This window comes from Sceloporus undulatus, chromosome 3 (assembly GCF_019175285.1).
Source record: "Sceloporus undulatus isolate JIND9_A2432 ecotype Alabama chromosome 3, SceUnd_v1.1, whole genome shotgun sequence".
In the NCBI taxonomy this organism is placed as follows: Eukaryota; Metazoa; Chordata; class Lepidosauria; order Squamata; family Phrynosomatidae; genus Sceloporus; species Sceloporus undulatus.
This window is the reverse complement of record NC_056524.1, coordinates 261,488,461-261,514,538: the sequence shown is the minus strand read 5'-3', so window position 1 is coordinate 261,514,538 and position 26,078 is coordinate 261,488,461. Positions and strand designations below refer to the sequence as shown.

At 44.6% G+C, this 26,078-nt stretch overlaps 1 protein-coding gene across 1 annotated transcript; it reads right to left on the bottom strand.

The window, feature by feature from the left end:
* Positions 1-108: 108 nt before the first annotated feature.
* ACTL6A (actin like 6A) lies at positions 109-25,309 on the bottom strand. The gene is made up of 14 exons (XM_042457323.1): positions 25,162-25,309; positions 23,641-23,717; positions 20,903-21,077; positions 19,224-19,324; positions 18,697-18,794; positions 18,307-18,401; positions 17,263-17,369; positions 16,102-16,191; positions 14,991-15,052; positions 7,322-7,436; positions 5,059-5,139; positions 2,363-2,458; positions 1,210-1,296; positions 109-603 (listed from the first exon to the last, which is right to left on the bottom strand). Exons 1-14 carry the CDS (start codon positions 25,184-25,186, stop codon positions 523-525), a joined length of 1,290 nt encoding a protein of 429 aa, XP_042313257.1. The 5' UTR covers positions 25,187-25,309; the 3' UTR covers positions 109-522.
* Between the last annotated feature and the right edge of the window lie 769 nt (positions 25,310-26,078).

Here is a 26,078-nt window from a genome sequence, read left to right as displayed (position 1 = left end):
TACTGGAAATCCATACTAACTATGAAAAATAACCCTGCAAACTTTACGACTGTGCAATTGTAAAAGAAAACCTACATCTGCAGGATCACTGTAAAAGAGAAGAGCCTCTAAGACAAACTAGAGGAATTTATTAAGGCCAACGTAACACGGAAGACTAGTCTGAAGATAGTCATTTTTCTTAGAAACTTCATCAGAAGGCAAGAAGTTACATCCACAGTTTTATATCTTAGTTCCCAGGAAAAAAAAAAGATTTGTATGGGAAGGTTGCAGAAAATAGATATTTTATACAAAAATTATAAAAAAATTAAGAATTATTGCATTTACCAAGGATGCAGACATCCATTTGTTGTGACAGAAGCAGTCTGGCCTTTTAAAATACCTATGGTTTGTTAAAAATTGAAATTAGAGAATGCACAAAAAGTATACAATTCCTACAAAAGAGACAAAACTTCAATTCCTGAGTATACTAAAGCTATCAAATATTAGAAGCACTGGGGAAGGCAGACTTCTGCAGCACATGATTTATGGACATTTCCTTTCCACACATTGCTTTCCACCTTCTTCATACTCTTGCTTGGAGATCCACATCTGCTGGAAGGTACCCTGCAAAACACAAAAATGGATGGCCACATCTCAAACGGAGGTGCAAAGAGGGTCCTCTTTCTCTCACAACACTAGAACAGGGTAATGCATTAAAGGTGAATGATAGGAGGTCCAGAACAGATGAGAGGAATTTGTACTTCATGCAATATGTAGTTAAGCTGTGGAATTCACTATCAAAAGATTGTTGAATGCTTTAAAAGTAGATTAATAAAATGACCATTAATTCCTGTCCTTTTCAGGGGACAAACTGGGCTTTTCTTACCATAACTACATTGGATCATGCCAAAGGCTTATTGCCCTTTGATTAGCCTATAAATCTTATGAATTCAAACATTCTGCTCAGACAGAAACTAATCAGATGCTTACAGGAAACACCATCAAGATTATTCTTACTCTTGCCCACCTCTGTCCATAGGGAGAGGGAACAACAGATTAAAATACAACACAGCATCAGCTAAAAACATGTTATGAGTGTGGTAGTTTATACTGTACATACAGAGTTCCATCAGATTTCACCCCTTTATCAAACACTAGTCTCACCAACACTCTTTCAAATAACCCACATTTCTTAGCAGCCCCAACAGCCAAGCCTGGCACCATACTAACCAGAGAAGCCAAAATGGATCCTCCAATCCAAGAACTGAACCTTCTCTCTACAGTTGTGTTGTTTGCTATCAGCTTCAGTCGCATGCTCTGAAATCAGATGAGATTATTGATGGAGGGAGAAAGAGATTTAGGGATTTCTCATAATCGGAAGTAAAAAAAAAATGTTACTCTGCCTAAAGGATTTCAGTACAAGCTTTCCCAATGTGGCACCTTCAAACTGCTTTGAACTACAACTCATAATCAGGGATGATGGGGTTCATAATCTTAGAATCATAGAATCGTAGAGTTGGAAGAGACCACTAGGGCCATCCAGTCCAACCCCCTGCCATGCAGGAAATCCAAATCAAAGCATCCCATCCAAATCAAAGCATCCCATCTTAATAGCATTCTTTAGGGAGGAAGATCAGGATAGCTTAGAACATATATACATACTTACATAGTAACTTCCAAAGAGAAAGTAACTAAATTTTATCTAGGCCTCCTTATTCTATGCTATCCCTTCAAAAACAGCATTTAAGAAAACAAACAAGACTGCCCACCAGAAAACTGCAGGGATTTTAATGTGCTAACAGTTTAGTGTAACAATCACGTGGTAGCTTTAAAGTGGCCTTATACATGCTTAATAGGATTATTTTTTCCTTTTGAACAGTAGCAGCCACTCAAATCCATCTTCACATCAATACTGTGTTGCAAATAACTTGTGACATATCCCTCAGTCTCCAATATGGTTTCCCATGTATCTCCTTAGGCACCCAAAATTGTCACAGTTGTTTGAATTACCAGGTGATTATCACCAACAAACATCTTGCAAACTCGCCTCCTAGGTTTGCATAGACCATGATTTTCAAGTCTGGTTTGAAGGAAATTTTCAAGTCACAGCTTCCTGGTTTTGACAATACAGAAAATGAGGGAACACTCAGGTTCAGCACTCATTTTGGAAAATACAAAACATTGTGTCTGAGCCCAACTTGTGCATAAGAGGGCAATATGTGTGAACTCCTTCCCAACACACCAGTGAATTGCAAACCAAGAAACATACTAGTGCAATTCACAAGCCTATCACAGATCAAAACACAATGACTCTCCAGTTTATGCATGGCAAGTCAGTTCAAACAGTGGAACATCTGCATTTCAGAAAACACAGCAAACTTACTGGAGGGGTTTTCTGGGAGAGTTCTCTATTCAGCCTGTCAGTAAAGCTCTGCAGTAGCGTATTGCCTCCTGCTACAATCACACTACCGTACAGGCCCTGGAGAAAGAAGGCAGCAATTCACAAAGTAAGTTACAATTGTAGTTTCTCTCCTCTGATCTCCCTAATATACAGAGAGAAATAAAAGCACAAGTCTAAAGATAAATGAAAATCAAACACTAGTAAAATGAAACTGTATATATGGATTTGAATTCAGATTGGACTTAATTCAAATGTAATTTGAACTTGACTTTTAAAGGTAGATTTGGTTTTGGACATGTTTTTGAATTTTAAGAATTGATTTGAATTTTGTACTGAAGACAGATTTCTCTGTATTTGGAATTAAACTGGATTTAAAATTTCAATTTAGCCATTTAGCTCAAGACAAATATATTTTATATGTATTTTCTCTGCCTGGTGAATTGTTGACATTTTTTCAAATATATTTTAATCAAAGGACATATACTTATTTGTATATCTCACTACATTAATGTTGTATAACTCTCTGTATTATGGTTAAAAATTGCAAAATACAACCCTCCAAGTAAAAAAAAAATTGTATCTATTGCTTGCTGGCAAAACAGCGCCCATGGATACGTCAGACACACTAATATGTTTAGTTTGCAAGTAGAAATCCCTAGTTCAGCAGAAGTATGGACAATAAGCCAGTGTAGCAGTTTGTGCATTGGATTACAATTCTGGAGAACAGGGTTCAAATCCCTGCTCAACCTTGGAAAGCCACTGGGTGACCTTAGATAAGTTGCACTCTCTGTCTCAGAGGGAGATAAAAGAATACCACCTGGAACAAATCATGCCAAGAAAGCTCCATAACAGGGTTGCTATAAGTTGGAAACAACTTGAAGGCACACAAACAACATCAACAGACTATGAATCAAGCATGGCTAATATATATTAATTTCACTCATTCCCAACTTTATCTGCCAAGTCAGCATTCTTCTAACCTATATGGAAACTGGTTGTATATTATGGACCTCCTAGCAAAGTCGTTTTGGGTTTATTGCTTTTCTTTCTAGATCCAGCCAGCTGGGATGTTTCTTTTTAAAAAACCATTTAAAATGTTTTATGAATGATTGTTAACTACTCTGTGGGTCCTCATACGTTGAAAGGTAAAATATTTCACTACTTATAATAATATAGAAATCTTAGCTCAGTCCACACAGAAAACCTCATGTTTACTCCTTGATGTTTCTTGGTACAAAGGCTCAGGTATAAATTTATGAAAAATTCTATCCTCTGTTTGAGAGACCAAAAAACTACTGCCACCAGAGAGAAAACAATCCTGAACTACAAGGACAACATTACCTTGCATAAGACAGCTTCACATGCTCCTAATGCATTACTAACAAACTTATCAGGACCACACAGCACACAGGGCCGAAATAGACAACCCAGAGGGATGGGAGCTGCAGCAACCACACACTGCAGCCTTGATCCAGCTTTTTGCCAGCCCAAAAATCAGCAGCAGAAAGCCACTGCTTTTTAAGCCAGCAAAAAGCCAACTTTTCCGGCACCACTGGGCTTTGTGGTGCTCCTGCGGTGTGCAGCATATAAACACTGTGCCGTCGGACTACTGCAAATCTGCCCGCCGTGTTATAATAATAATGATTCATAGCCCGCCTTTTCATGGGGAATCAAGACGGGTTACAATATCTAAAAACAGAGTAGTACAAATCTAATTAAAATTAATCCCCCGCCCAACCGCCTATCCCTGATTATAAAACTAAATTAAATTATTTACAATATAAAAACATTGTGATAAGATCAAGAAAGTTGAAGAAAAATATAAGAAGGACTCTATAATAGGAGGGAATAAGCTGCATCGTGCTTGGGGAGGGGAGGCTAGTTTGAAAAGGCCTGCCGGAAGAGATCCATCTTCACACCCTTTTTAAAGGCCGCCAGGGTAGCAATGTGGCGGATTTCCTCCGGCAGGTCATTCCAGTCGGGTGGGAGGCTCCCTGCCAGCTTGGGGACATGCGTCATCTAAATGACATGCCTCCAAGCCACCGCAAAGGAGCCATCTGTTTTGCCCCTTAGTCTTTTTAAGTGTTGCTCAATATTTGGGTCCTAAAAAATCTCTTCGCACTGACCATGCTGATAGAGGCTCTTTGGAGCTGAAGTCCAAAGCATGCAGAAGGTCAAAAGCTGAGCAACACTATTTTAAAGTGATCTGTGCATATAATACAGCAATGGCCCACATTATAATGTGCTTAATAATATTTGTTGTTGTGTGCCTTCAAGATGTTTCCAAATTATGGTGACCCTAAGGTTTTCTTGGCATGTTTCTTCAGAGGGGGGTTACCATTGCCATCCTCTGAGGCTGAGAAAGTGTGACTTGCCCATGGTCACTCAGGTGTTTACGTGGCTGAGCCGGGATTTGAACACTGGTCTCCAGAGTCCTAGTCCAACATTCAAACTAATATACTATGCCAGTATTATCATCCAATTGGAAATTAGGAAGCAGAGATAGAACATTGGCTTACCTACAGTTATGTAAAAGTGAGTTTTCAACAACAACTGTGTGGCTCAGACTGTTGTGTGAGGACAGAAGCCTAGCACTCCATATTTTATCAAAGGGATAAAAGAGAGGTATCCCAGATCATTTTTGTATAAACCTATCATGTCTGCTAACTAATACCTACTGGCCTGATGTCTATATCACACATTCCGACACTCGTTGTGACCACGTGGCTTACACCAAGCATTGTGTTACCAGATAAACCCTAAAAGGAAAGAAAGAAAAAATATCTGAATGAACATTATTACTATAAAATAACCAAAGTGGTAAGAACAGTTTCATATAACATTCCTTGTTAACAATGTACCCAGGGACTACTAGATGGGGGAGATAGGCAATCAATCTTGGTAACCTATTCCCTGTTTATAAAGAACACATGACAACTCTGCTAAAAGAGAATAGAAGAGGTAGTATAAAATCTGCAGCAGAATCAGAAAACTGTTAGTGTCGCATTAGTGTACAACAATTATCCAAGGTATCTGAAAAAAGAAAAGTGTTCCCATTTATCTATGTATACCTTTCTTATTTCCGAATTTTGAAATATCAAAAAAAAAAAATATTTTCTTCCAAAGTAATACAACACAGATCACATTTCTCTTTGCCTTTAGTTGTTATGTCCCAGACATTTAACAATGCATTTTCTAAATAAATAAATAAAAAGGGGGAATCCTTTGGGTGGGTATGTGGGAAAGAAAAGGCAGGACAAGACTACACAACTTCAACCTAAATGTTGTCCAAATGTTATGGCCTGCCAAGTGCTCAGCTAGCTTCCTCTATCTGCAATACCTGGCAGACAGTAAAAGATGGGGATCTACCGATCACTATATGGCTGCAATATTTAAATAGTAGGCTGTGTTCATTTTGGTGGGACACAAGTTGTGCAAGACAGAGGACAGAAGGCAGAATGATGATACTGGTAAAAGAGTGTCTTTCTGTATTTGTGCATGCATTACGAGAACAGAAAAGGAGTTACAATGAGCTCATCCTCAAATATTTTCTGCATTCAAATAACAGCTTATATTGCAATTATATTGAGAACAGTGACCAGTCCTTAAGTAACATTACAAAACTAAACTATTCCAAGGCTTTGGCATTATGCAAGCCAAATTCATACCAGCTCACAAGAGCCCAACCTCATTCAAACTTGTTAGCAGAATGTACATTTTGACCTTCATGTAATAATGCTATGACCTGTCTAACTATATCATGCATTGTTCTCTCAATGTTGTTGGACTGCAATTCCAAAAAGCCCCACCTAGCACAGCCAATACAAAGGACCATGGACTTGGAGTTCAACACCTGGGAAGACTACAAGGTGCCATCCCTTCATTTATGTGTCATTCCTTCATTTATGTTGTACAACAAAACTTCAACATCACACATTAGCAAAAGTTTTTTTCAGCCACACACATATAAAAGTCTAAAAGAATTTTACACATAACATTTGTAACAATTACAGTGGGCCCTTGGTATCCGCTGGGGTTCCAGGACCTCCCATGGATAACGAAATCCATGGATGCTCAAGTCCCATTAAATATAATGGCATAGCAAAATGGTGTCCCTTATAAAAAACTTCAAAATCAAGATTTGCTTTTTGGAATTTATATATTTTTAAAATATTTTTAAGCCATGGAAGCTTGAATCCGTGGTTAAAAAAATCTGTGGCTAGAAGGATGACTGTACCAAAAGATTTGAATCAAATGAGAATAATATCACAATCAGAACAGCAAGAATAGCGCACAGAACTTAAATAGCAAAAGAAGGCAGACAGACAGACAACTAACTAGCAGGTCATGCAAAATATCAAGAAGCTCTGTGGGTGCTGAAAACCCCGCAAAGAAGGCACAAGGGGAGATTTTCATAGCAAATGCAATCCACGTGATACACACAAAGGACTGCTAATCTGAAACTCTATAACGAATTCTTCGTTCTCTCTTCTAAACCAATTAGTAATGTTAAGAATACTGTATGGGACAGCTCTTCACCTACATATGTCTATTTGCTTCCACAATGTAAATGCATAATTCAAAGTAATCCCAAGGAACTAGGACTTCCTTTCTCAGACAGGACCCAACACTTTGAGAAGTCCTTTAGTGTCTCCCTGTAAGTGCTGGGTTGCATCAAGGAAGAGGGTCTTCTCTTATTTTTAGGCTTAAGCTTATAAAGCCGATCTCATAACCAAGGAAGCATAATATCTCTAACCCAATGAGCAAAGTAGTGTATTACTAACAAGTAATGTAACATGCTACTTTTCTCAATTCCTCCAGTAGCACACAATCAGAATGTGTGGTGGAGCTGCCTCTCATGGTAGTGTGGAAGATAATGTTTCCAAACGCTAGCAAATCTGAGTACAGAATGGTTTTACATACCATCCTACAAAATTTTACCTTTACATTGGAAGGGTCAAACAAGCCTTCAGGAATTTTTAGCCGCTCAGCACCAAAGTCACAGTTGTAACCGTTGGGGAACTCATAATGTACAGTTGGCATCTGTGCAGCCACCCTGGAAGCAGAAACCATTCATTTTAGTTGAGTTAGAATGTACTTCTTACGCACCAAAGTGAACTGTATTTCCTATCCATTTTCCCTCCTCAACAAAAATCCTGAGAAATATTGATTAGATGGGGGAATACCCAGCAGGCTTTGGGCTACACAAGAGAAGGACAGGTTGCTTACCTGTAACAGTATTTCTTCGAATGGTCATCTGCGAATACATACAAATGGGTTTCACTGCGCCTGCGCAGTGCTGCTCGGAACCTACTGGAATCACTGGGCAAAGTTTACTTTGCAACATATAGAAACTTTTTGGCGGTAACTCCGCCCACCCGTTATAAGGCCCCTGCCTTCCCGCTCTTTTCCCCAGTTCCGCAATTTTTCCGCCAAGCAGGCGATGGAAAGAGCCAATGTGAGCAGGACACTGAGGGGACGGATGGGTGGGATTTGTATGTATTCGCAGATGACCACTCGAAGAAATACTGTTACAGGTAAGCAACCTGTCCTTCTTCTTCGTGGTCTCTGCGAATCATACAAATGGGTTTAGACTGACAAGTTTAGGTATGCAGCGGAGGGAGTGTCCTGAAACCAAAGCTATGGTGAACCAAAGGTATATTTATTACAATAATAAACACCTTGAACCATAAAAAAAGGGTCAGTCTTTTTTGTTCATGAAAAGTCAACATAGCAAACATTGCTAAACCTGAGGGGGGGAACAGAGGTCATGCAAGACCGGTCCCATAGACATTGTGCAACCAACATTCAACAGAATGTAAAAACAGTGGCATTCTGTACATGAATACAGAAACACAAACATCAGTAGTGCAATCAATGCAACCCTGAAACCAACACAGCCCTCCCGAAAGCTGCGTCTCGGATGGCCCTGGTGTCCAACCTGTAATGTTTGATAAAAGTTAGAGGTTGGGACCAGACAGCAGCCTTGCAGACATCCTCCAAGGGAATCCCCGACAGGAATGCAGAGGATGCTGCCATTGACCTTGTGGAATGAGACCGAACCCTGCCAGGGAGAGGTTTGCCCAACAGTTCATAGCAGAGGTGGATGGTACTAGCCACCCATTTGGAAAACCTCTGCGCAGACACAGGCAACCCTTTCTTCGGTTCCGAGTAGCATTGGAAAAGTCTCTCGGACCGACTGGAGGCAGCAGTTCTGTCCAAATAAAACGCCAGTGCTTTCCTGACATCAAGAGAATGCAGGCGTCGCTCCGCATCCGACGTCGGGTTGGATGCGAGAGTGGACAACACAATGTCTTGGCACATGTGGAAGGCAGACACTACCTTCGGCAAGAAAGTAATGTCTGTACGGAGGACCACCTTGTCTTTGTGGAACCTCAGGAATGGCTGGTCCCTCCGTAAGGCACAGAGTTCGCCCGCACGGCGGGCAGAGGTGATGGCCACAAGAAAAGCGGTTTTCCAAGTCAATAGTCTCAAGTCCGCTGTGGCCATGGGTTCAAAGGGCTTGGATTGGAGGGCGGACAGTACCGTCTCCAAACTCCAAGCCGGTGTTGGTACCGACACAGGAGGATACAGGTTGGCACAACCCTTCAGGAACCCTTTCACCAAGGGGTCCTTGAAGAAAGAAACCCTCCCTCCGAACTGGTATTTGGCACAAATGGCAGACAGGTAGCATTTGATGGATGTGAGGGACAGCCCCTCATCCAAAAGTGCCATCAAAAACTCCAGCACCACTGGAGTGGACACCTGAGCAGGAGACAAGCCCTTTTGGTCAAGGAAGAGGCAAAATCTCCTCCATTTCAGGGCATAGGACCGCTGGGTGGAAGGTTTCCTCACAGCCAGGATCACTGTCCTCACCGACTCCGGCAAAGCAGTCAGGGCTGTATCCTCCAGGCTACCAACGGCAGGCTCTCGATGTCCGGGTGGAGAATCCATCCGTCCTGGATCGACAGCAGGTCCGGACAGGGATCGAGGCGGAGGAAGCATCTCCTGGAGAGGTGGAGAAGGGATGCAAGCCAAGGCTGTCTCGGCCACCACGGGGTGATCAGGATCACATGCGAGCGGTCCGTGGTCATCTTGGACACCACCCTGATGATGAGAGGGAACGGAGGGAAGGCGTAGAGGAGCTCCCCCGTCCAGAGGAAGGCGAATGCGTCTCCGAGGGATTTGTCCATTCGCTTCCTGGAGCAGAACTGGGGACAGTGGCTGTTCCATCTGGTCGCGAAGAGGTCGATCCGGGGGGTTCCCCACCGGTCGAAGAGGTCGCCGACCATCTCGGGATGGAGCCTCCACTCGTGGCACACCGAGGGAGATCTGCTGAGGCGATCTGCCAGCTCGTTGTCCTCCCCGGGAAGATGAATCGCCTGGAGGAGGACACGTCTCTGGATGCACCAGCCCCAGATGCGGAGCGTGAGGTTGAGCAGGGTCTTGGACCTGGTACCACCTTGTTTGTTGATGTAATACATCACGGTGGTATTGTTCGTCCTCAGAAGGACCACCTTTCCTGTGACGGCGAACTCGAATGGCCTCAATGCCTTTTCCACTGCCAGCATCTCCAAAGCGTTGATGTGGAGAAGCTTGTCTTGTGCGGACCACCTGTCTTTGACGACCAAGTCGAGCAGGTGAGCGCCCCATCCCTCCAGGGATGCATCGGTTGTCAGAGTCAGTTGCGACTGGGGCTGATGAAAGGGCATCCCGGTGCAGACGTTGCGGCGGTCCAACCACCATCTCAAGGAAGCGGCTACCAGTCTCGGTACCGTGAGCCACTTGGACGGGGGGGTCCTCTAACGGAGAGAAGACCGAGAGGAACCAGGATTGAAGAGGCCGAAGACGAAGTCTTGCCCAAGGGGTGACGAATGTTGTCGATGCCATGTGGCCTAGGGCGACTTGGACGTCTCTGGCTCTCACCCTTCTGTGGGAGATGCACGGCCTGAGGGACGTTGTCAGGGCCTGAAACCGGTCCGGAGGGAGGAAGGCTAAGCAATTTTCGGAGTCGAGGATGGCCCCGATGAACTTGACCTGTCTGGTCGGTGTGAAGTGGGACTTTTCCCTGTTGACGACCAGCCCGAGGGAGTCCAAGAGGCGCAAGGCGAAGGAGACTGCCTCCTGCAGCTCGTGCTGGGATTCGGCTGCAAACAGCCAGTCGTCCAGGTATGGAAAGACCATGAAGCCCTTTTGATGAAGGTATGCCACCACCGGTGCCATGCACTTTGTGAAGACTCGTGGAGCCGTGGCCAAGCCAAAGGGAAGAACGTTGTATTGGTACGAGGTGGAGCCGACAGCGAAGGCGAGGAATCTCCGGTGGGACTCTCGGATCCCGATGTGGAAGTAGGCGTCCTTCAAGTCGACGGTCGCAAACCACAGGCCCTGGTGGAGCAGAGGTAGAATGGAAGCCAAGGTTACCATTCGAAAACGGCGGTAGTCAAAGAACAAGTTCAATTGTCTCAAGTCCAGGATGGGCCTGATGCCCCCATCCGCTTTCGGTACCGTGAAGTACCTGGAGAAAAAGGCCCTAGAACATAGGGCGGGCGGTAAAGGGGAGATTACCAAGTAAGTGTGCACTTCGTCGAGAAGGGTCGTGTCGCAGGGGGGAGTGGACATGAAGGCTCGTTGGAGGGAGCTCTTGGAACTCGAGGGCATACCCTCTGCGGACGATGTTAAGAACCCCAGTCCGTGTTTAGAGGCCAGGGTGTTAACAAAGGGCCTCAAAATGTCCAAAGAAGAAGAGGGTGAAGGAGGGGCGGAAGCGCGCTGTTCTTCCCCTGGTCGGTGTCCTTCCGGCGGGACTTGCGGTACCGAGGCGGGAAGTTGCGACGGCCAGAGGAGGAGGAGGAAGACTGTGAGGGGAAGCGGTGTCTCTGGGAGCCCTGTTGCTGGGACTGTCGATCCCGGGAGAAGGTCCCCTGTGACTGACCTTGCGGCTGCCACGGGCGCTGATGCTTCCGGAACGGAGAAGCAGGTGTAGAGGACATGCCATGCTTCTTCGCCGCTGCCTTCATCCTGAACTTCCTGTTCAGGCGGCCGTCGGTCTCGGCATGGAAGAGCCCGGTCCCGTCGAGCGGCATGTCCTCGATGGCCGCCTAGACGGTAGGGTTGAGGTCCGAGGCCCTCAACCAGGCGTGCCGTCTGAGTGCCATGGATGCGGACATGGCCCTCCCTGCGCAGTCAGCCATGTTCCTGGAAGTGGTGATGAGCCAACTCCCGATGGAATGAGTCTCGTCTCTGACCTCCACCAGCTGCCTCTGGACAACATCCGGAATGTCCGGGATGAGGGGGGAGATCCGTTCCATGAGGGTCTGGATGTAGGCCCCCATGCAGGCAGTATAGTTGACGGCCTTGACCGCAAGGGCCGCCACCGAATAGGCCTTCTTGGCCAGTCCGTCCACTTTTTTCGCCTCCCGGTCGACAGGGGAGGTCGCCTGCTTCAGAACGAAGCTGTGTTGGGCTCCCTCCACGATCGCAGAGTTTGGCCTGGGGTGGTCGGCCAACCAAGGACAGCTCGCCGGAGCGACTCTGTAAAGCGACTCTACCTTGCGGGAGGACGCAGACAGGGTGGCCGGGGAGTCCCAGGACCTCTTCACGATGGTCTGAAGCGACGGGAGCAGAGGAAGACAAGGTGGAGTAGGCACTCGTCCGTGCACCTGACGTTCCACCGGGTCCTGAGCGTCGTCGTCCGGGAAAGCGAGCTCGATGTCGAGAGCCCTCGCCATCTTAACGACGTGCTCGCTGAAGGACCGGACGTCGTCCGACAGGGAAGACGGCTCAGGATTATGCATCCTCTGAGGTGAGGCCGACACCGAGAGGACGTCCTCATCGGATGGTGCTTCGGACGGAGGCAAAGGCTCCTCATCGGAGTCCAAGTTGGAGGAGAGGGCATCCATCACTCTGACTTGGGATCTCGGACGGGCTGGGATGTGGTCAGTCGAGGAGCATGAGCGCCTGCGAGGTGGAGATGGCGACCTCTCGTAGACGGATACGGTCGGGACCGATCTGGACGAGGTGCCGTGTTGAGGGCCTGCAGGATGGGGGTTCAGCCTGGTGAACTCCTTGATCGCTCTGTCCTCCAATATCGACAAGTAATACCGGCCTGATTGCGTGTCGAGGAACAGGTCCGGTATCCCATGCCTGTGGGGCAGGTTCTCATCGTCGTCGATCACAGAGTGGGAAGGCGATCGTTGTTCCGGCGAGAGGGGATGAACGGTGTCCTCCGTCTCGTGGACAAAGTCCATGGTGGGCTGAGGCGGTGGCGTGTCCGGTACCGGAGTCCGCCAACCCTCAGGCGCAGGCTCCGGATCGCGTGGGGCTGCTGGAGTGGAAGCGCGGGCCTGTTTGGAAGGGGAACGCTTCTTGTCTTTCGCCTTCGGTGGGTCGGTGGTGGACCGATCCTTGGAAGACTTGGACTTCTTCGGGGCAGGATCACGACCCGTCTTGTCGTGGTGCCTTTTTCTCCCAGGCCTCGGAACCTCTTCCGCTGGGAAGAAAGGATTGTCCGGGAGGTCCAGGAGGACAGCAGCCGCTCCCGATGAGGAAGGTCTTGGAGACCTTGTCCTGTCAGATGACGGAATGTGGGTCCCTCCCGAAGGCACAGCCAGCTCTTTAGGCTTCGGAGCGTGGCGAGATGCCTTGGATGTCCTGGACGACGAAGGCGAGGCGAGATGGACCTCCGACTCGGTAGCCTTCTTAGCATGCGAGCCCTCCGATCTCCTCGTCGGTTTGGAGGTCAGCTCGGTACCCTCAGTCCCCGACGATTTGTGGGGGCGTTTGGAGGGTTCGTTGGTGGCGCTGGGCGGTTTTGAGCCACGAGCCACATCGGAGGTGGTGGAAGGGATTGTCCCGGCCGGGACACACATCACGCTGGAAACGGCGGCCCTCCCGGATGTCACGCTGGACACACTGGCCCGAGAAGATGAGGCGGGGGGCACGGAAGGCGGGACAGAGGACGACCGCGAACCTCCCTCTTGCACCTTGCCCAGGGCAATCGCCGAAGTGAGCCGGGACTCACGGTTTTTCCGGGCCTGAGAAGAGAGGGATTTGCAGAGCAGACAGGCCTTGGTGTCATGGTTCTGGCCCAGGCAGAGCAGGCAGGAAGAGTGCGGGTCCTGGACGGGCACCTTGCCCCCACAAATGTCGCACTTCTTGAAGGGTGCAGGCATTTTCAAAGTCGTCAAAGCCAGAGGAGAATCCGTAAACGAGGTCAACAGTCCGAGGATCGAAGTTACCAGGGGCGGGAGACAAAGAATGGTCAAGAGTACAGTCCGAGGTCAAAAAACGAAAGTGATTCCAAGCAAGCGAAGCAAGCGAAAGTTCCCTGAAGCAGCTAGGGCGGCGGAAAAAAGGAACTGGGGAAAAGAGCGGGAAGGCAGGGGCCTTATAATGGGTGGGCGGAGTTACCGCCAAAAAGTTTCTATATGTTGCAAAGTAAACTTTGCCCAGTGATTTCAGTAGGTTCCGAGCAGCACTGCGCAGGCGCAGTGAAACCCATTTGTATGATTCGCAGAGACCACGAAGAAGAATGGACCATACCTACAACCCAATTATGCATACATCATCCCCCCCTCCCAAAGTTTCTAGTTTGCACTTGTAAAACAATATGCCGTGTGAAAAGTGGACTCCTCATATCATTTGCTTCAAAATGCAGATAACTCTGGATTAAATTAAAATTAAAAGCTTCTGCTTTCATCTTAGATTAATTACTATTTGGGTGTCATTCAAACTGTAAACTGTTGGTTTGAGCTCTAACTTGTGGATAATCTTAGCCAGGACTAGTGAAAGCAAGCGTGTTTTATAAACTGTGGCTTAAAATAGGCTTATTCCTGCTAACTAAAGCTAGGTTTGACCACAGTTTGTCCACATTTGGACAACACAGAAATCCAGAGATAAAAAATGAAGAAATCAAAACATCAGCTATGACACCTAGGGCAGAGCACATGTGAGCCTGGAGCAGTGATGTACCTTAATGCCTGGTGGCCCAAGGGCAAATAGTGGCAGCTGCCCATTTGCTCCCTGGCTTCTCTCAGCCTGCTAGAGATCCCAAAAGAACATTAGTGATACGTCTGGTGCTGTTGCTTGGGGAGAAGGAAGAGTAGTCAGTGGAGGCACATCAGAGCAGCAGAAGTAGTTATCAGAAACGGAGAGCTCTGGTGGAGGTATGGCAGGGCAAGGGCTGAATATGGAGCAGGCAATGCAAGAAGGCCCTCAATGGACTGCAGCCCTGGAAGAACAACCTGCCCAATGCAACAATACCTCTGACGTGGGAGACAAACTATGCCTGTTCTTATAACATTAAACTATGACTTATTGCACATTGACACTGCAGAAAGAATCCAGTTTTACACTGCTTTAACTGTCATGGCTCAATGCTATTTGTAGTTTTGTGAGACATTTAGCTTTTTCTGTCAGACAGCTCAGGTCCCTCAACTAACTACAATTCCCAGAATTTCATAGCACTGAGCCTTGGCAGTTAAAGCAGTTTCAAACTGCATTGTTGCTGCAGTGTTATATCCGACCCACATCACAGTCTGAAGAGAGAAATAATGTACGTTCAGTTTCTTTGTTAGACACTAAATTTCACATTAAATTTAGAAAGACATACTGTTCATCATATGCTGAATCAGACACCTGCAGGACAGAGGCTTGAAAATCTTGAATTACACACTGCAAAAAGAAAAGATAGTCATGAAATGCTGTGTTATGAAATTTCTTGTTCAAAATCCTATGTTATCTTCTACATATGAAAATAAAGATAATTCTTAGAACTAGATACAGTAGAACAACATATTCTCACTAACAGCAATGACAGATGGAACACCAGAATGTGAAACAGCACCAGAACCAAAGAGGTCAGATATACTGCAATGTTTAGGAGAATCCCAGACTGGCAAAAACACAGAGATGTATTCATCATATCACAGTGAATCAGATTAAATGACAGTGTAAGAGCAGAAAATCCCCAGATAAATTCAAAAGAGGACAGATCTGGTTCAAGATTACAAAACAGCAAAGCAATCAAATACCCTCTCAAACATCAAAACATCCATCTTCAAAATTAAGGATATTTTAGTAAGGCTTTCACCATATTCTACATATCACACAGAAGGATATCTAAAAATGTAAATTAACTATCTCTGCTATTAATATCCTCAGCAGTAAAACTATGGTATCCTGTGATCAGTAGCTTTCAGATTACCATACGTGAGAAAATCAGGATGAAAAGGGGTTTAAAATTTATGTTTTAAAAAAAGTTATTAAAACAAGTTTTTTCACAACTTTTTTTTTGGGGGGGGGGAGGCAAACCCAATACTCTTTTTTATAATCTTCATTACCCTCCTCTTTTCTCTTCCATTGATTTGCCTTTGTCCAGACTTTTACCACTGTCCTAGGGATGCACTCCTGAACATATTCAGAAGTCATAGGGACATGAAAGCCACAACAGATTTTTTTAAAAAAATTGCTGTTCTTTCATAACCACAAAATCAGCTCTTTGAAGTGGGCATCTCACTCTTACTTGTGCTACAATGAACCCTGATTCACTCAGCTCCTTCAGGTGCACAATTTGCGTCAATGTACATGGAGAGAGGTATGCCTTATAGATAGATATAGATTTTATATTCTTAAATCAACAAACCAGATCATTTGTCTTATCACCTACTGCAAGAAATGCTTCTGAGGCTAATTTCTTTGTAGGTCCAGCAGCACATACTCACAGTACACATATAATTGTGCCAAGTCCTTGTGACTTGTGGCAATTTCTCTTTCCTCTTCCAGTTTGCCGGAGAACCTTCACGAACGGCTTCCTGCAATAGCAAAGTAGGGTCATTCCAACATTTCCACGTCCACGCGCTAACCAAGGAAGATGTTATCATTCTACAGGACCAATTCAATGAATCACCGATCCCCACCATGACTTTGAATTGAAGATTACATTGTAAATTAAGCCTCCCCCAGGAAAGATCTTAAACTAAACCCCCCTTGGGAAATTCTACTGGAACAAACACATGAGGTTTCATCATTTAATATCTCTAAAACAGTCAAAGCAGTAGTGTTGGCATTCACCAGAATACCATCTAAACCCAGCCTATTGCCCCCACAAAGGCCAATCAAAGGCCTATAGGAATCCAACAAGTAGGAAATGAGTGCAGCAGCAGTCTCTCACTTGTGCTCCTCAGGAACAGATATATGTAAGCATACTGCAATCGATTCTGGGGGTAATATATAGTCAAACTGAGTAGTAGACTCTGACAGCCTTATCTTCTATAAGTTACTCAAATCCCCCTATGAAAATATCCAAACTGGTGGCTATCACTACACCTTCTAGTAACAAATACTATTTGCATGTGGAAAACGTAGTTTACTCTTCAATCTTGAATCTGTGCCATTTAGTTTTAACAACCTAAAGTCATGCTCCAGAGCCTCCCATATAAGTCTTTTGAACTGGAATATTTTGGGGTACCTTTCCACCCCAAAACAATGCCAAAGTACCCCAAACCACCTAAAATCAGGGTGGGAACCCTTCCTCCCCCAGCCTCATTTCCAGTTATGAATCTGACAATGGCCTTTAGAAATGATGTAGTATCGCTTCTGGTTCACCCAGGCACGTTGCTGTGTCCTGCAGGGGCAAAAACTGATTCACTCTCACATATGGTGGTCCACCCATTTAATCAGCAAGTGTGTAATACTTATGCAACTTTTAGTTGCTGGACCCGAAAATACTGAGGACGCTGGGGGGGGAGGGGGGAGTTCAGAACATCTGAGAAGCTCTGCCTGAACAGGAGGTAAGATGGCTGAAAAATAGCCAATATACATGCAAACCAAGCTACTGGCCATCCAGTTTGAGACCCCTTTCACATCATCCCATAGTTTCTTACCTTTGATGCAATCATATATGGAGGGATTATCTCGACATTCATCTCCTGAAACAGCTCTCTACATTGCATTGTAATAAAATCTCCAGCTAGGGGCGATTTCACAATCCCTACACAAGTGGAATATGAGGAAAAGGCTGAATCCCACTCTCATGACATTTTGCAAGCAAGAATGTTTTAAAGATGAACCAACCAAGCAACCACCTCCCCATGTCTGCATCGTAATGGCTCATTGTGCTTTCACTCTAAAACTTCCTGAATTCCTGGGCAAAATTCTAAAACATGATATTTGTATTAGGCCTGATATTACTTGAGTTAGGTCTATAACTGTCATGGCAGCGATACCATTCCAAGCCACTCCAGTCAAGCTGGCTTCAGCATGACCAGGACCATTCCCTGGAGGATATACAACCAAAACTTATGTAGTCCAGCACTTTCTCTCCAAAGAAGTGAGTCATATGCTTCTGGCAAGCACAAAGAAAAACATGAGACCTTCCCACAGCATGTGGCTATACCACCTGGTATCATATATTCTGCTTCTGAATATGGATGTTCCATTTTGACTTGTACAGTGCTTCCTCGGGTTACGAAATTAATTCGTTCCGCGGCCGCTTTCGTAACCCGAAAAGCCTTCGTAAGCCGAAATGCCATAGGCACTAATGGGGAAAAGCCGCAATTCCGTGCGAAAAAGCCGAAAAAAGCACCAAAAATTTTTTCGTAACCCGAAAAAACATTCGTAACCCGGAACAATTATTTCCTATGGGATTTTTTCGTATCCCGGAAATTTCGTAACCTGGGTATTTCGTATCCCGAGGTACCACTGTACAATTTATTGACATTAATAGATCTATTCTTCATGATTTTGCATAATCTATTTTTTAAATGTATCTATGTTCATAGCCATCACCATATATTTCAGCAATAAATTCATTGACTTATCTAAACTTGCTATCCATGAAGGAATCTTCCCATTTGTTTGTCCTGAACTTACTAAGTTCTCAGTGTGAAAGCTCAGATTGCTAGCAGGCCCTTTCAAATGATTCTTACCTTGCTGAAGAACATATCCATCATGCACTGGAATTGCAGTGGTGTGTGTTGCTCCACTATCTAAGATCAAACCTGTGGATCTGCCATTAGCAAAGCTATTAGAAGTAGTTAAGGAATATAAAAGAATGTGTACATGAACAACAGTATACAGATTCGCCCAGAATATATACATGTAATAAGAAGCTACTTTTAAGTATACATATTTACTCCAATAAGTTCTGGGGTGTTTTCTGGCCCCAGGGGAATTTCAAAGTCTATTAGAGGATCAAAAAGCCCTATGTCTACAGGTATGTTTGTGGATACTGACTGGAAGATATTCTGCAATACTTACGACACCCACAGCCAAACCTCCCCCCTCCAAAACAACCACCTGCACCATTTTTGGGATACGCTGTAAGTACTGCAGTTTTGCACAAGAAGAAAGCAGGAATATTATAATGTTCAAACATCAGCTCTGTCAGTTTCTCACGCTTTGCTCTAGTGTTCCACTATAAGAGAAAAAGAAAAACATGTTCTCACATACAGCCCCAAAAAGGAACATTTCTTTAATTGTCATTTAAATGTTCAGTTTAAAAATACTACATGACAGAAAAGTCTATATTACTTCATCTTTTTAAAAGGCAGAGGGTGGTTTATCATTTAAGCAAAATATTGATAGCACTGCTAAACAATGCTTTCATGGATAAAGTAATCACAATATCAGGGAAAATGTATATTCTCTCTTTAAAAATTACATAGTGACAGTCTAGAAATAGATACCCCAGCCAACTGGCTAGATGATTTTCCAAGCCCTGGTTCTGAAGTTATAATCCATTTGCTCCTCCATCTGGTTGTAGTTTCACAGTTCTTAAACTGCCATACATCTATGTATCAAACCTAACCAGCCATATAAATAAAAATATTGGATTTTTACTCACTGGTGCTTCAGACATTAGGACAGGATGCAAAGCTGCTTCAGATTTAATATGCATCTTGTAGGTGTGATCTAAAATTGCTTGGAAGCTATCCCAGTCTTCAACTGCAACAACAACAAAGAAAACCCAAACTGTTTTTGCTAGAAATAGTGTTATGAGTGCAACTTGAAGTATACTATCAGCACCAAGCTTAGCCTGAGTCCAATGTGGATAATGGGGAGGCAGGAAAAAAAAGCAGGATAAAGGTTTGACAACACTAAGTACAATCCTAGCCAGAACGGAGGGATGGATCTTGCTCCAACGAAACAGTGGGTGACTGACTCAAGAACACAGCTTTCCAATCTTAACTTTCAACAGACCTCACAGCCCTAAAAAAATAACAAGAGATTGATAACATGACATACACAGACCTGTGGGGCAACAGTACAATCAGTTTTTGAAGGAACCATAGCATACAAGATGTGATCCTAACTATCTGGTAAAAATGTTTGATTAAAAATATATACTATTTGCCCACAAAAATAAAATGTAGAGGTCCTTGACTGTGTTATAGAATCTGTTTCTGGACATATGATCAGCTTATATTGGGGTGCACAACTATTGGGGATTAAGGGGTGGCACAGGCTGAAGGAAATTGGAATGCAGACCCATGGGCTTTTAAATTTAAAAGGGGGGTCAAAACATCCTTGCAAGGGGCCGTGATGAGCCTTCACTTCCTCTACCTTATATTAAAAGATATATCTAGCTCATTTTCATATTCTATATGCTCCCCACTTTTCTTTTTCCCATTTTCTGCCTTATTTTTAAAATCTGATGAAAAACATTAAATAACACTCTGATCAAGGGCTCTCTCAACAGATGAATTAGAGTTAAGAAGTGACAAGAAACTACAGGGGGAAACTAGACATTTGTAAACAATGATGTACAAAAGCTAGTTAAGTTTATCATCTGAGCAAGCTACATTCAAATTCCCCACCTCAAAGTTTCTCTATTTACAAAGTCTCAATGGCAACTCCCATGAAGAGAGAGGCCTTAATACAATTGTTAGATTAGAGCCATTAACTTAAACAGAGGCTGGATGGCCATCTGTTGGTGCTTTCATAGTGTATTCCTACATGGCTGGAGGTTAGACTGGATGGCCCTTGTGGTCTCTTCCAGCTCTATGATTCTATGAAATCAATGTGATTTACACATGCATAGATGTACTGAGATGGAAATGAAAACTAGAGTAAGGCCAGTTTTAGATCTGGGACACAGCTTAGTCAGATGAGCAAAAATATGCTTTTGCTATGCATTTGGGTTCTTATCCGAAGTACTACTAGCAATGGTTCATTATGATCTCTGCACTGAGCCACTGTGCTTCAGCATAAGCTGAATGGGGAATGTTTACAAAGAAGGGAGAGCAAGAACAACTAGGAAAAACAGGAACATTTTTCAACACATGCTACAGCTATACCTTCCTCACAATCATACTGAAAAGGCCAGTTGATACGGAAAGATGAAGGAAATATCAACAACACTTACAGCACACACTATCAAAACCAAATTTCTTTCACTGCCTAACCATGAGTGTCTTCTCTCAAGTAGGGCATTATCCTTTTTGCAAGTAACAATGGTAACTATTTCTGCTATTTCTGAAATGAAATACCAGTTTTAAGGGGAGGAAATGCAAAGCACCATACTCATTCCATTTTTCAAAGGTGAAATGGCTTCCATGTTCTCCCTTGGAACTCTCAAGGCATTTGTATCTATGTAGTAAGTAGGGCCCCCTTGTTTGCTTTTGTCACCGTCAATCTCCATCATGGAACTTCCATCATCCCTATCCACTACCATGCCAATGGCAGTGGGAAAGTCAACCTGCAATAATAATGATGATAATGATAAGTTTGGAAACAGAACACACACAATTACGTATCCCCTTATCAAGCTCAAACTATCAGAGAATGGATTCTTTAAGCTAGTGTCTGTTCTAAATGGAGAAGAGAAAGAAACTGCTAAACCACAGGAGAAAACTGGAAATAGAGCTATACTCTTGGGCACATCGGATTTTGCCCGTCTATGATTTATTGATATGATACACACACACACACACTAATCACAAAGATAGTGCTATCTTGTTGTCATCTCTTCCCTCACTTTTGCATATTTTAAAATATATAACCATTTATTTTACCTGCTTTTCATGGCACATAGTCTTCACTTGATTGCAAAATATATGAAAATACAGATACTTGTTTCACATATACACACACACACAGAGCGAGAACAGCAGCAGCTAAAGATTTTTTTAAGCACCAGCATTTTTTAACATCAAAAGTAGTAAAGCAGTACATATATCTGGATGAGTCAATTCCAAAGATATGAAGCCACTGAACAGAAGCCTCTACCCCTACCCCAGTACAATCCAGTCACCTGCTGAAGCTGATCTTAGTGCTTTTCAGAACAGTTTTCACATGGTACAGTGGAGTGGGAGGGACAGTGTGGTGTAGTGGTTTGAGCATTAGACTATGAATCTGGAGACCATGCTTCAAATCTGTGTTCAGCCATGGAAACCAACTGGGTGACCCTGGCTCTCGGGCCCCAAGGTAGATAAAGGCAAACCCCCGCTGAACAAAACTTACCAGGAAAACCCAACACAATAAGAGCAACAGGATGGGAGTCATGAGAGCAGCCACTCTCTTCCATCATCAGCAGAATACGGTGGGACCAAGAGGAGGGCCTCACATGAAGCAATGAGACTGGGCAGGCTGGTAGGAGAAAACACAGCCTATCAAATAGCCTACACTCCTACATTTGGGGCTTTATTAGTTTGGGATTCATGATGTCTTGAGTTCCAGTTTGGTGAAGAAAGAAGAGTTAATAATAGTAATAATAATAATCGCTATGTAGGGTACTTGGAAATAGACCAGTGACGCTATCATTAAGAAGGAAGCCTTGTGTTCCCTGTAACTCATTCCTGGCTGTAGCATGTGGGCCAACTTACTTTTCTGAACAGTTTTCAAAGGCAGCCCCACAATGTTATTGTAATCTAAATGGAAGACATTTGAGGCATGTGTCGCTAAGGCCAAAACACAAATCTCTAAGAATGGGTATTATCTGATGTATGACACTCTTGCCATCAAGCTAGTAAAATGCGGGCTACACAAGGTAACTATTACATGGATTTGTAATTGGTTGACTGGCTGAACCCAAAGGGTGCTCAACAATGGCTCCTTTTCATCCTGGAGAAAAGTGACCAGTGGGGTCCCACAGGGCTCTGTCCTGGGTTCAGTGCTATTCAACATCTTTATCAATGACTCGGATGAAAGAATTGGGGGGCATACTCATCAAACTTGCAGATGACACCAAATTAGGGGGAATAGCTAATACTCCAGAGGAAAGGATCAAAATTCAAAACAACCTGAATAGACTAGAAAGCTGGGCTCAAGCTAACAAAATGAAATTCAACACAGAGAAATGTAAGGTACTGCACTTAGGGCAGAAAAATGAAATGCACAGATATACGATGGTGGACACCTGGCTGAACAAGACTACATGTGAAAGGGATCTAGGAGATCTAGTAGAACACAAGTTGAACAAAAGTCAACAGTGTGATGCAGCAGCTAAAAAGACCTATGTGATTTTAGGCTGCATCAATACAAGTGTATAGTGTCTAGATCAAGGGAATAGTGCCACTGTATTCTGCTTTGGTCAGGCCCCACCTGGAATATTGTGTCCAGTTCTGGGCACCACAATTCAAAAAAGACATTGAGAAACTGGAGCGTGTCCAAAGGAGGGCGACTGAAATGGTGAAGGGTCTGGAAACCATGCCCTACGAGGAACGACTCAGGGAGCTGGGGATGTTTAGCCTGGAGAAAAGATATGATAACCCTGTTTAAATATTTGAAGGGATGTCATACTGAGGAGGGAACAAGATTGTTTTCTGCTGCTCCAGAGAACAGAACCCGGAACAATGGATGCAAACTGCAGGAAAAGAGATTCCACCTGAACATTAGGAAGAACTTCCTGACAGTAAGGGCTGTTTGAAAGTGGAACAAACTCCCTCGGAGTGTAGTGGAGTCTCCTTCTTTGGAAGTCTTTAAGCAGAGGCTGGATGGCCATCTGTCGGGGATGCTTTGACTGAAATTTTCTGCATGGCAGAATGGGGTTGGACTGGATGGCCCTTGTGGTATGTTCTAACTGCATGATTCAATGATTCTATGATTGATTTTAAACACTGTTCAGTCATCACAGAAACCAGGACTTCCACACTGAGGGCTCACTCCAGGAACACAGCAAACTGCAAACCCACGTTTTTAGGCAAAGCAAAATTTCATGCAACACTATATCCAGCTCCAATTCACATTCATGTACCCTCTTCCAGTGCATTACTGACATGAAGCATCAGTGTCCGGCAATAATAGCTCACTTTCGTTCTTACCTTTGGGCAGTCCTCTCCAGCATAGCCAGCTCTCACAGTATAAGAACCAATATCAAACACTAGGGCTCCAACCTCATCTGCAAAACACAAATGATTAACTGTAAGAAAACAAAACAAAATCAAAGCCTTATGAAGCAAACAGTCATGTCCAGGGGCTGAAGATGGTCCTTGACAGTAACAGAGAAGACAGAGCTGTTACCATTCAAGCATTCACAATGGAGTCAAAATGCACTCAGAGAAAATGCAGGCATCAGTCAGAAGAGATAGATGTGTCCAAAACACACTGCAGAAAGCCAATTTCTTCACTTTGCCAGTCTTGCATCTGCCAGTTCCTTCCCCTGAAATATAGCCTACAGCAGGGCATTCATTCCTTGACCGCCTGCCATCCCATTCAGCCGCTTTGAGCCCCAAGGCTGAGGAAAAAGCAGGATATGAATAAATATAACAACAACAATCCAAGTGCTAACCTTTTTAGGCAGGTTTACCCAGGTAATTTTAAACTGTGAATGAAGGGATGGTGAATTTAAATGTAGGCTGCGTGCACAAGGGAGAAATAGCCCAGTTTGGCATCGCTTTAACTGTTTCTGGCTCAGGGCTATGGAATTCTGGGAGTTGGAGTTTGCTGTGGGCCCAGAGCAGAGCCCTCAATTTTTATTGCTATTATTGACCAGGGCTGACCCTGCTTAGCTCCCAAGATCAGATCTGGGATCTGGTCCTTTTAGGGCAAGGCTGAATCCAAAGTGTTTGTGATGATATTGAAAGCCCTTAAGGCTGGTTTCCTAGACGAAGGCGGCTGAGGGCCCAAACTCACTGCAGAAATGATTCAGTCTGAGACCACTTTAGCTGCCCTGGCTCAATGCTACGGAATTCTGGGAACTGTACTTCTGTGAGACATTGAGCCTTCTCTGTCAGAGAGAGTTCTGGTGCCACAGTTAACTACAATTCCCAGGATTCCCTAGCACTGAGCCAGGGCAGTTAAAGCAGTCTCAAACCGGATTATTTCTGCAGCGAGGATGCGACCTAAGTCTTTTGAATTCTGGGAAAAGGGAAGGCTACTTTATCCCCACAGACGCTGCGCCGCTTTCTCTGCCACGGCTCAAGGCCAGGGAATTCTGGGAACTGTAGTTTGCTGTGGCGCCAGAGCAAAGCAAACAAATCCCAGAATTCCATAGCCTTGAGCCATGGTTGTTAAAGGGATGTCACACAGGATTTATAAACGAATCTTAACAATAATAATAATAATAATAATAATAATAATAAATTCTACAATGCGGGTGCAGAATCATTAACTACATATCCCAGAATTCCACAGCCTTGAGCCGGGGCAGTTAAAGTGGTGTCAAATTAGACCACTGTCCTCCAAAATTGGGGGAGACTTTTCCCCTCAGCGAACAGGGAGAGGGGAGAAGCTGCAGGCGGAGGCATTCTCCCCCGTGCGGCCGCCTTAAAGAGACAGAGGCCCCGCCAACGCTAGAGCGGGAAGGGGATAAGAAGGGACCCTCCACCTTCTTGGCCACTCACCCCCTCCGTAGACGCCGCCGCTCATGGCTGCTCCCGATTCCTCGCGCCGCCGCCGCCGCCAACAAAAACCGCCCGACTGCCCGCCTGGCCCCTTTTCTCTCTTTCAACCCCGCTCGCCTTGCCTCGCTGCTTCCCGCCCTCTCTCCTCCTCTCGACCAATAGGAAGCAAGGATGCTTTCTAAGCCGGCCTATCGCGGCGGGGAGGGAATCAACGAGCCAATCAGGAGTGGGCATCGACGAGAGCGCTGCACTGATAGGCCGTCTTTGTGGCTCGGCCCGACATTGGGCTTTTTTTCATCTCCTCCTCTTTGGTTGCGCGTTGGCCACGCCCCAAAAGGAGGCGGGGACATAGTTAGGGGGCGGTTATAGAATCTCTAAGGCTAGGGAATGCTGGGATTTGTAGTTTGTTGAGGCTGGACCTGCAACCTCATCTCCATACTGAAAGGATTTTGAATTTGCCGTTTTGTGTGAGTTTTTCGGGCTCTGTGGCCAAATACTGTGTGACTCTCGGTTACAGGGATGATTTGCGTGCTAATCTGATTTTGAGTTTGCATTGGCATTATCCTCACATACCTACGGCATATATATGTATATATATGTGTGTGTGTGTCTGGGCTACCAAATGCCTCTCAGGAAGTAGACTGAAGCCTACGAAAGGTAATACTGCAAGATCTCCCTACATACATTTGGACATTACATTACATAAAGGCATCTGAGGAAACAGACTAAGTCTAGGAAAGAGCATGCTGACATATATTTGGACACTGCATTACATTTGGACATTATATACATTACATAAATGCATCTGAGGAAGCAGACTTAAGTCTAGGGAAGCTCATGCTGCCATCTTTCTCTCAGTCTCAAAGGTCCTACAAGGTCTCTCTGCCTACAGTCAAGGGAAAGGCAGCTTTTACACC

Coding starts and splice junctions, on each gene's coding strand:
- ACTL6A (XM_042457323.1), bottom strand. CDS start 25,186: ATGAGCGGCGGCGTCTACGGAGGGG. Junction 21,078..23,640: donor CTGGAGAGGACTGCCCAAAG/GTAAGAACGAAA, acceptor TTATTATTGCAG/GTTGACTTTCCCACTGCCAT. Junction 16,192..17,262: donor CATATATGATTGCATCAAAG/GTAAGAAACTAT, acceptor TTGCTATTGCAG/GAAGCCGTTCGTGAAGGTTC.